We start from the raw sequence: 11,516 nt of genomic DNA, 5'->3' as shown, positions 1-11,516 counted from the left end.
TTTATATAATAATACAAAAAAAAAAGATTCACATAGCAAAAACTCATTTAAAAAATTCTGGTAATTTTGATTTTTCTTTAATTTATTTAGTAACTTTATATGCGGATCCAAAATTCAATTTACTTCCATCAAATTTTTAGAAGAAAAAGGAAGAAAGAAAATAACTAATTTGACAATATTGAATCAATTATATACATTATTTAAAACGAAATGAATTTGTTAAAATTTAATTAAAAAATTAAAATTTAGAAAGAGTTACACTGAAGTTGAAGGGTACATTTGTAAAATCACACAAATTCTTTTGTCGTATATATAATTTCAATTATTAGGAAAGGGTCAGCGTACGAGGAAGAATATAATAACAAAGTTCGCGGTAGAATCGGAGACTCGGTAAAGAAAAAGTCAAATAACAATTCTTCATTCTGCTCCATACAAATTCTCTCATCATCTTTGTATCACTATCAAGTATCAACACTTACGTAAGATTTCTTACTCTTTTCTATTTTCACATTCTCTGTTACAATAAAATATACGAATGCTTCTTCTAACTTTTGACTTCTAACTTCTAAGATTCAAAGACCCTTTTTGTACCACTGAATTAAAAAGTTACCACCAAAAGAGGCACATGCACGATAAGCTTTTTCTGTTCTGAGGTAATTAAAATCTTTTAATCTAAATTGTTTAATGTCACAATGTCTCTGTTATCTATGTTATCCAATTGTTTGATTTGTATTATTTTTAATTTTATTTTTGGGTTTTATAATTTTATAATTTTATTCTTGCTCGAAAATCCACGAATAGGGTTTTCAAGAACAGAACTTTAGAGTATTAGGAATGTCACAAATTATTAATTAATTAATTAATTTATTTTTGAAAAAGATGCCCTAGTTTGTTTCGGTACGTTTTCTTGAATTTTCTGTTGCCACGAATAGATGATCTGGGCTTCACTTTGGAGCTGCAGGTATGTTTTGGATGGAGTATTTTATAATTATGTATTTTGTTCTCAATGTAATTTTTGGTTATTCATTTTTTTTCTTTTTTAATACTAGTATGGTCCACAAACATTTTTGTCACCTATAAAACTATGTGGAATTTTTATGATCCAAGAATCTTGATGTTGACCGAGTGATACCCACAACTTATTATTCTATCCCTTTAATGATGCCAAAAGAGAAAAGAAAAGAAAAAGATTTTACATATCGGTTTCTTTTGTTTCTGGTAAGTGTTGCTATCATGCGGTTGCTTTGTATTTTGGGTCCTTGTGATATCATTAAACGCATTTTGCAATTGGAAAATTTCTTTATGAACTTTATTAATATTATTTTAGAGTTTAGCATATCTTTAAAATAATTAAAATGTTTAGCCCCTATTATTCTCAATCCAAGTTTGAATTTAGGGGATCTGTTCTACTTCAGTACTCCAATCTGTAATAGTCTTAAGGTTTTGATCATAATAGAAAATCCCATTCAATTCCACTACTGGTTTATGTTTATGAGAAGTTCTGTGTTTTCTGTTTTCTTTATAGTAAAAGTAATATGAAGTTGATGGTAAGTTAGGCAAACACTTTTATACTTTTAAAATTAAATATTGATTTTTAACCCTTTTTGGTAAGTTAGGCAAACACTTTTAAGCACCATATCAATCACCTTCTTTCTATAGTGTTAATGATGTGATTGTGAATCATAAAATAAAGTTTCATTTAGAAGTGGTTAATTCTGATATTGGTTTTATATATGTCAATAGTATTTTGCATTTCATCATTTCTTTCCATTGAAGTAATATCAATTTTGATGGGGTTTCTCAACTCAAGGCTTAATATATAATTCTCTTCTGTTTTTTACTCTTACCTAATAATTCACATGATAAAAGAGTTGCCAACCATTATGTTTTCCAAGAAGTGTAAACTAAAATCAAGCGTTTGAAAATTCTTGATTCCAATTTGGTTAATTTTCCTCTATAGTTTTCTCATTTATGATTTAACTTTGTATATCCGATTATCTGTTTGTTATTTTCAGGAACCTACAAACCAAGCTTTGTAGGTAACAAACATAAGAAGAATCTAAAGTTATACTATGGCTGGTATACGTAATGTGGCAGAAGATCCCGTGTATACAGATGATGGAACACTTGACATTCATAAAAGACCTGCCAACAAGAAAAAAACTGGAAAGTGGAAGGCGTGCCGGTTTATTCTTGGTATTGGATTCTCTTTCTCTGTTCATCGAGTTATAGTTAACTTATATCAATCCCTGTGTTGGTGTTTGGTGATCCTCAGATGCTGGACTAATTTATGGCAGGTAACGAATGTTGCGAAAGATTGGCATACTATGGCATGAGCACGAACCTTGTGAACTATCTCCACGACCGTTTTGGCCTTGGAAATGCTGCTGCTGCAAACACTGTTATAACATGGTCGGGGACGTGCTACCTCACACCATTGCTTGGAGCCTTCTTAGCTGATTCATACATGGGGAGATATTGGACAATAGCCAGCTTCTCAACCATCTATGTCATTGTAAGTTCTGTTCAATATCAGACTTTTGTATTTGTTAAAGTTCACATTATAGTAGAGGCATTTAGCTTGCACCCTTCTCTCAATACGAGTCCATATTTTAATGTCTGAGATTTTCAAGTCTAGAAAGCAACAGCTTGATAATAAGGATTTTTTCTTCGTCAATTATTTAATGTATACTTTTTTACACTCTTTTGTGATGCTTGAGAAGTTGGTATTTGTCAAGAACTGATCTCTCTGATCTAAGATGGATGCTGCTATGCAGCAATGGTGAGAAATTCCCTTAGAAACTAAGATGGATGAAGCTGAGTTCTTAGAACCAAGGTTGTCAAACTCGCAAGTCTAAGTAAACTCGTGGAGCTGACCTAAACTCGACTCGTAGACTTGTAGACTCGTACGAGTTTGCCTATTATGAATTTTTTAAATATATATATATACTCAAATTCAGGTATTCAAAATTAATAAGTTCAACTTCAAAACATATAATAAATTAAAATAGTACCACAATTGTAACAAGTACTTTAGAACACATTTAAATCATTCACAAGTATGCATCTAGTTTAACATAGAACCCACACACAATCAAAGCTTCAAATAACACAACCGGAAAAAAGAAAACAACAAAATAACAAGTAAATGTCCTAATAAACTAAAAGTCAAACTGAAATCCTTCAATATCTTCATCTTCCATGGCATCAATATCCTCATCTTCACCATCTTGTCCCTGAACCAACATTTTCAAACATTTTATCTCTAAATCAACACTAATAAATAATCAAATTAGTAAGTTTGTCCCTAAATAAATTTTTTTCTCTTAAATCAAATAATCAACTATGAACATTGAACTATATCATATACTAACACAGACACACAGTAACACTGTAATTTACTAAACTTGTAACTGCAATAGCTTTCAATGATCAGAATTTAGATATTCAAAAAATTGAATTAACAATGATCATAATTCAAACATTCATAATTTATACAATCCCAGAGGCCAGAACAACTAAAAAATTAAAATTAGTAATAAGTAACAACTAGAAAATTCAGTAATAAACTCAAGTAACAACTATGAAATCTTTTTAAAAAAACATACCTGAATGAAGGCAGTGAAGCGGCGCAGTCATGCAGGAGGAGAAGAGGCAAGGTCATGCAGCTGTGCATGTAGAGAAACGGTGAACGATGCAGCAAAGCAGAGCAGATCAACAGAGGCGGCAGAGGCTCGACGAATGTATGCAACTATGCACGACCATAGAGGATCGACAGCAGCGCGGCGGACATGTCAGAGGCTCGACGTGCATAAAAGAGAACAGAGAGCGAGATAAGGAGAAGGCAAGAAGCAGAGCAGAGAGTGAGAGGCGGGGCTGTGCGCGAAGCTGGGCAGACGAAGGAGCAGTAGCGCCAACCTGCGGAGAACGGCGATGAACGGCAGACAAGTGAAGTTAGAACAATGAGTGAGGGAGAGAGAGAGAACATCGGAGAGTAAGGGAAGAGGGAGCCACCGAGCCAATTAGGGATTTAGGATAAGTGGGTAGCGTTTTTTCGTTTTTTTTTTGGGGCCAAAATACCAAAACGACGTCGTTTCTTGCCAAAATGGGCACCCAACGCAAACTCGCTAACTCGCTCTCAAACTCGCAAATTTTACCGAGTTTATGCGAGTCTAATCAAGTCTACCCGAGTTCACTCAAAAACGAGTTTGTGTCCGAGTTAACTCGATTCCACTACCTAAATTCGTAAACTCGCAGTAAACTCGTATGTAAACTCTCGTACGAGTTTACGAGTTAACTCGCGAGTTTGACAACAATGCTTAGAACAGGAAGTGAATAGCAGACTTTGGAATTGTATTGAGTATTGAATCCAACAGAATGATATTGAGTTACATAACTAATAGCACTTCACATCTATTTATAGAAGGTTACAATCCTAACCACCTATCATCCACTCCTTATTCTACTTTGTTCACTGCTTCTATCTTAATTCTGTACTTCTTCCTTTACAGTATTGATGTCTATGAGATTTTAAGTCTAAGATGTGTTTGTTTACTGTCTCAAAACAACAAAGATACAGTCACACACAAAAAGACACATATACATAGATGCAGATACACTTGAATACATGAATAGGTGTAGTTTGTTTGTTTGGTTGTTAAGACACTAATAAGGAGATATAAACACATTTGTCGATGAAACTAATTTTAACCCATAACTAAATATTTTAGCTTGATAATAAGGATTTTTTCTTGGTCAATTGTTGTTGCTGTTTATCTAAGATTATTACACTCTTTCTTGACATTTTCAGAAGTTGGTATTAATCTCTTCTCTAGCTTCATTTCTATTCTAGTTTCCTCATATTTGCAGCTGCTTCTTTGTTCTTTCCATCATAGTTTTCATGTCTTTCATCCTATTGGGGTGAAAATGGTTACCATATAAGAGTGTAAGTCCTGTTAATGTTAATGTAGGTTGTTTATTTACTTTTTTTCAGGGAATGTCGCTGTTAACATTGTCTGCTGTAGCACCTGGACTGAAGCCTGTGTGTCGCGGTATAAGTGATTGCCATCCAACAACAGGACAAACTGCAGCTCTCTTTATCGCACTCTACTTGATTGCTCTCGGAACTGGCGGTATCAAGCCGTGTGTTTCGTCTTTCGGCGCTGACCAGTTCGACGAAAATGATACCATTGAGAGGAAAAAGAAGAGCTCTTTTTTCAACTGGTTTTACTTTTCCATCAACGTGGGTGCACTCATTGCTTCCTCAGTGCTGGTTTGGATACAAATGAATGTGGGTTGGGGATGGGGTTTTGGAGTCCCTGCGGTTGCCATGATCATTGCAATTATATTTTTCTTCATTGGTAGTCGATGGTACCGGCTGCAAGTACCTGGTGGCAGCCCTCTTACTAGGATTTGCCAAGTCATAGTCGCCGCCACAAGGAAATTCAGTGTTCAAGTGCCAGAGGATAAGTCTCTTCTTTATGAGACTTCGGATACAGAATCTGCCATCAAAGGATGCCGCAAACTTGAACACACAAAAGAACTTAAGTGAGTTATTCACACCATGCTGTCACTACTTAATTATGATAAATTATATTAGGCAATCAAAACTGGTTGCAAGTACTTTATTTGGTTCCTTAACAAAAAGGTTTTAAGTTCAAATTCACCTTAGTTGGGTCAGGCCAGATAAGCCGAGTTTCCAGTAATAGAATTTAGATTTTGGCGGTTTAACTGGGATGAAAACTAGTTGTAACCAACATGGTATTCCATCCATTTCAAAATAAGTGTCGTTTTCATTTTTTTTGGTTCATTGAAAAGTTAATGTAATTAGACAATGGGCTTATCTAGATACATTGATTTTTCAATGAACAAAAAGTGAAAGCGACACTTATTTTAGATCAGGGGGAGTATTAGTTAAGAATTAAGATAGTAAATACTTTATTTGTTTCCTAAACTAAGAGGTTCTAAGTTCAAATTTACCTTAGTTGAGTTAGGCCAAATCAGAAGCGGAGCCTCATATAGGGTAAGGGGGGCAGTGACCTCCCCCAACCATCAATTTTTCTCTATAAATTATACATAAAATTTAATTTAGTTTCCTAAATATTTTATTTTATTTTATTCTAAATATAAAATTATTTTTTGGCCCCCCTTTTGAGGCTAGCTCTGCCCTGGGCCAAATAAGTCGAATTCTCAGTAATAGAATCTAGATTTTGAAAGTTCAACTGGGATGAAGAAAGGTAAAATTGCGGGCTTGTCTTTTTCCTATTCTGCACTTCATCATATAGCATCTTCTGGTTATACTTTCATTCTAAATTTTTCTTTTATTCTTATGTTTTCCAGATGTTTGGATAAGGCAGCAGTAGAGACAGATTCCGACCGCCTAAAGGATTTGCCGAATCCATGGAAGCTCTGCACGGTAACACAAGTCGAAGAGTTCAAATCCGTGATTCGCTTGCTCCCAGTTTGGGCTTCACTTATTGCCTTTGCAACTGTCTACTCTCAAATGAACACCATGTTTGTTCTACAAGGCAACACAATGGACCAGCATATTGGTCCAAAATTCAAGATTCCATCAGCCTCCCTCTCCCTTTTCGACACTCTGAGCGTCATCTTTTGGGCACCGGTCTATGACCGCGTCATTGTCTCATTCGCAAGGAAGTTCACCGGACACGAGCGCGGATTCACGCAACTTCAACGGATAGGCATTGGCCTCATCATCTCCATTGTGTCCATGATTGTGGCCGGAATCCTAGAGGTTGTTCGCCTCAACATGGTCCGGAAAAACAACTACTATGATCTCGAAACCATCCCCATGTCGATCTTCTGGCAAGTGCCGCAATATTTCCTCGTCGGAGCTGCGGAAGTCTTCACAAACATCGGTCAGATGGAGTTCTTTTATGGTGAGGCACCTGATGCTATGAGAAGTCTCTGCTCGGCTCTGTCACTAACAACTATGGCCTTGGGAAATTATGTTAGTACCCTTCTTGTTACCATTGTGACAAAAGTTACCACAAGTCATGGAAGGCTTGGTTGGATACCGGACAATCTGAATAGGGGCCATCTTGATTACTTCTTTTGGCTTTTGACCCTCCTCAGCTTGCTCAACTTCCTTGTGTATCTATGGATTGCAAAGAGGTACAAATACAAAAGGGTGATAACAAATGTTCGTTGAGATGTTGGCATATGATGTTCCACTACTTTGTTATCTGCTCTAGCCTCTAGAATTGTATTTTGTGTTTAGTCTTTTTAGTGGATTTGATGTTGCTGTATGAACTTTTATGTTGATATTTATGTAGATGCTATTTGTGGCTTGTAGTTTTTCTTAATAAAAAAGTTCCTTTAGTGTCTTTTTTTTTCCTTTTCTTTTCTTTCGGAGTGAGCTCATATTTTTCAAATGAGAAATATTTGTTAGAGTTCTGCATGAAAAGTTCTAAATATATCTTTTGCTGAAATCATATTTACTAAATTGATGCACGATTATTTATCCAAATGCCTCGTATACAATCTAAGCCTTTAAGGCAATAGATGTCAAGCTCTGTCTTCTTTTGAATTTAGACATAAAGTTTGTCTTAATCCTATTAGAATTGAGAAAGATATTAATACTTTATTTCAAGTAGAGTAAGATTCGTGTGATGCACGAAAAATTAAATTAATTATATTATATAATATATGAGAAAAGCTCTGTATACAAGTCATTAGGGTTTGTATGCTTTACAAGTTAATTAACGAATAAACCCCAAAAACGCGATGTAAGGTCTACGTTCTTCTTCTTCTTCCTCTTCCTCTTCTTCTTCTTCTTCTTCTTCTTTTCTTTCGTTTTTTGCCTTCTCTTTCTTCTTCTTCTTCTGCACGTTCTTCTTCCTCTTTCTCTTCTTCTTCTTCTTCTTCTTCTCCTCTTTCGTTTCTTGCTTTCTCTTTCTCGTTCTTCTTCTTCTTGCACGTTCTTCTTCCTCTTTCTCTTCTTCTTCTTTTCTTTCGTTTCTTGCCTTCTCTTTCTCCTTCTTCTTCTTCTTGCTGCACGTTCTTCTTATTCTTTCTGTTCTTCTTCTTCATTTACGTGCTTTTCTCTCTGTTTTCTTTTTTCGTTATTCTCGATTTTCATTTTTTTTACATCAAGCTCTGAAATCATTTTTGAAGAAGAAGAAGCAGCAGAAGATGAGGAGGAGAAAGAGAAAGAGTTCTGAAATATGCATAAGGTGTACTTCAACGAATTTCGGGTGTATTTCTTAAATCCTTTGGGTGTATTTTTGTAATCCTTTGGGTGTATTTCTATAATCGTTTGGGTGAATTCCTGTAATCGTTGGGGTGTATTTCTGTAATCGTTTGAGTGTATTTCTGAAGTTCCATTATCTTCAAATTTGGCAAGAAAATTGTTTTCATGGAGGAAGAAGAAGAAGAGTCATTCGTAATGCATGGTGAGTAGCGCGCTTTGGAAACAGAAAGTTGTTGAATAACGTGCGTTTTATTTACTCTTAAATGTGGAAGTGTGTAATGCGTTAATTAAGTGTAATGCGTGTGTTTTATTGGACTTGTAAGACTTGTAAACCAAAAAGACTTGTATGTGTAGCAGCCCCATAATATATATATATATATATATATATATATATATATTTAACATGTTATATTGTTTAGAAATATATTAGATAATATGTAAGTTAATGTGAAACTTAGAAGTTAATTTATAAAAAATATTATACAATATTTGTTTGACAATTTATATATGATTCAATATTATTATTTAACAAAAAAGAAATATAAAGAAAGATCTAGAGTTTATTATAGATAATACAGAATCACATTGTACAAGTATTTCATTGGCTCCTCATACTTTCCCTTTAATTATTTTATTTATTGAAATATGTATTTTGGGCATTATACTTAGTATCTCGTTTATACTGTAAATGAAATAAAATACAATTTTTTTATTTGACTTTATCTCATTTGCAAAAGAGATAAATTCATAATTATCTCGAGATATGTGTATTATAACAAAAAATATTTATGATTAAAATAATATCAATTTAATTTTTGTTTTTGAATGAATTCTTTAAAAATTTAAATTTTTTGCAAACAACTTCTCTAATATAATTTAATTTTATACAATGATATTAATTTTAACTTTTTAATCCAAAACTAATTATTCAAAACCACTCATTTAAAATCCGTACATTATTTTTTTAAAATTCAACCCATTTAAATTAGTACCCAAAAAGAATATATATCATTTAATAAAAAAAGTTTTACATATTCAGAGTCATGAGACGAAAAAAGACAGTAATTATGTCCACTCCTAAAATTTAAACCATTTAAACCATTTATAAAATTAAATTATATTAGAGAGGCAGTTTACAAAAATTTTTAAATTTTAAAAAATTGAATTATTTTAAAAATAAAAATTAATTGATATTATTTTAATCGTAAATTTTTTAATAATAATACATATATCTTATTTACAGTGTAAACGAGATACAAGTATAATAGTTTTATTTATACAATAAATAAAATATGTAACGAGACCTAAAAATGTAAATAATGTCCAAAATACCTATTTCAATAAATAAAATAATTACAATATTTATTTAAAAAAATTCCCACCAAAGTTTATGTTGTATTCTAAATGCAAAAATGCCTCTCATGCTAATGTATCCTAGTTCATTGGTCAAATTTTTGGGTAGTTTGTTCAATGGAATCTTTTCTCTCCAACTATCCTCCCCTTAAGAAAAAAGTAGTAGATATTGTAGATCCAAGTATGCTGGATTCAACTTAGATATCTGTTTAAGTAATCCTAATTTTGTTTCAATGACAATATCTCTTTCTTGGGTTCATCCATCAAAATTCGTTACAAATAAATCTATAACTTCATTAATAGATGGTGGATCGTACTGTCTTCTATCTCTGTCTCTTTTACCAAATAGTCAAAATTAAATATTAGTTTGTAGATTACTTCTAATCAATTTTCTTATCATACAGAATGATTTTGCAAGGACATTGTGCATATCTAGCATGTTGATTAGATCAGAAACAATCTCGACATTCAATTGATTGGACTTTTCATTTGAGCTGCAAGTAATATAACAATTATTAATTAACATCGTAAATGGTTCAAGTAATAAACTTCTGGTGAAAAAATATAATTTATGAATTAAATTTGAATACTAATTTCATAATTGAAGTTCCATTGTTTATCTCATTTTTTGTAAATATAACAAATTTTGCAACAGTCTCTTTTGGTAGTAGAAAACTACCCATGAGATAATAATTTTGACCGTGTAATATAAATGTAGGAGGTATTCGACCTTGGTTAATAGATTTGTCTATTTTATCACTAAATAAATTAATGCAAACATGCTATTGTATGTTCCAGTATTTTTTAAAAATGAGTTGCCATAACACTACCTCCAAAGAATAGATCACCAAGCATTTCGAGTGCCTGTTGCAAAAAAGGTAATTGAGCCTAACCTTGTCGATAAGATAATGTAAATTTTGGATTTACAACACTAAAGTGTTTGTCAATGTGCTCTTCAAATCTAAAAAAGATGTCATAATGTTGATATATCAGGTACCAGAATTAATAGGGATAAAATAACGAAATTTAAATTTGTGGACGAGATAAGAAATAGATGGAATTGAATAAAAAATTAGATAATATAACAAATGATAAAATTACAATTTCTGATCACAATATATAGAGAAGTCTATAATACTCTTTTGAATATTATAGAAATTCATACAAAGGGATTACATATGGCATACATTAATAAATGTCTTAATTGTTGTGATAAAATGATATGGATGTCCATGCAAGTGACTCAGTTTTATGTTACCAATAGAGAATGAAATTAATATGGGTTGAAAAACATTCCTCCCATATGCCTATAAATAGGAGGTTAACCTCCGTTGTTAACACACAACAATAAAAAGCTAATATATTCCCTCTCTCTCTTTCTTATTATAAAGTATTTAGTTTCTTTTCTCTTACTACACACAACCAAATAATAAGAGATCGATTCTCTTTTATGTTGCAATCAAATACCCTTCTCCTTATATTACTATTACAATTCTTTCTTTTCTTTTATTTTATAAGTATTTTAAATTCTATTTTCTATTACTCTTTACATATAATATTAATAGCAATATTAACCATCTTTACTATATTGAGATAGTCTCAAATGCAAATCTCTCTCTCTTTATTTTTAATACTTTTTCTTATCTTTGTATATATATACACAATACAACATATAATATTATTATATATATATAAAAATTATTGAGCTAATTATATTAATAATAGAGTCTTCTATTTATACATCTTTATTTTATATATCCTTTATTTTACAACACGTTATCAGCACAAGACTCTGATCAAAGCTTTAGGAAGACTCAGGTAATATTTTCATTATGTCGAAGCTCTCTCATCTTGAATTCAATGCTCTTGATATATCTGGAAACAATTATTTATCATGGATATTAGATGCTGAAATCCATCTTGATTCAATGGATCTTGGAGATACCATTAA

General features: G+C 32.3%; 1 protein-coding gene across 5 annotated transcripts; it reads left to right on the top strand.

Moving 5' to 3' along the window:
• Window positions 1–332: 332 nt before the first annotated feature.
• On the top strand, window positions 333–7,346 carry LOC112749795 (protein NRT1/ PTR FAMILY 8.1). Of its 5 annotated transcripts, XM_025798187.3 has the most exons (6): window positions 350–479; window positions 571–653; window positions 2,016–2,196; window positions 2,298–2,515; window positions 4,994–5,547; window positions 6,340–7,346. In XM_025798187.3, the coding sequence occupies exons 3-6, from the start codon at window positions 2,073–2,075 to the stop codon at window positions 7,169–7,171; spliced, it is 1,728 nt and encodes a 575-aa protein (XP_025653972.1). In that variant the 5' UTR covers window positions 350–479; window positions 571–653; window positions 2,016–2,072; the 3' UTR covers window positions 7,172–7,346. The 5 variants fall into 5 exon arrangements, with proteins under 5 accessions (XP_025653979.1, XP_025653972.1, XP_025653992.1 ...); XM_025798194.3 differs by lacking the exon at window positions 571–653 and having other exon boundaries at window positions 333–479; XM_025798207.3 differs by lacking the exons at window positions 350–479; window positions 571–653 and adding an exon at window positions 1,277–1,440.
• Window positions 7,347–11,516: the final 4,170 nt, after the last annotated feature.

The sequence above is a fragment of the Arachis hypogaea genome, chromosome 2 (genome assembly GCF_003086295.3).
Source record: "Arachis hypogaea cultivar Tifrunner chromosome 2, arahy.Tifrunner.gnm2.J5K5, whole genome shotgun sequence".
NCBI classification, from domain to species: domain Eukaryota; kingdom Viridiplantae; phylum Streptophyta; class Magnoliopsida; order Fabales; family Fabaceae; genus Arachis; species Arachis hypogaea.
This window is presented reverse-complemented; position numbering and strand designations above follow the sequence as displayed.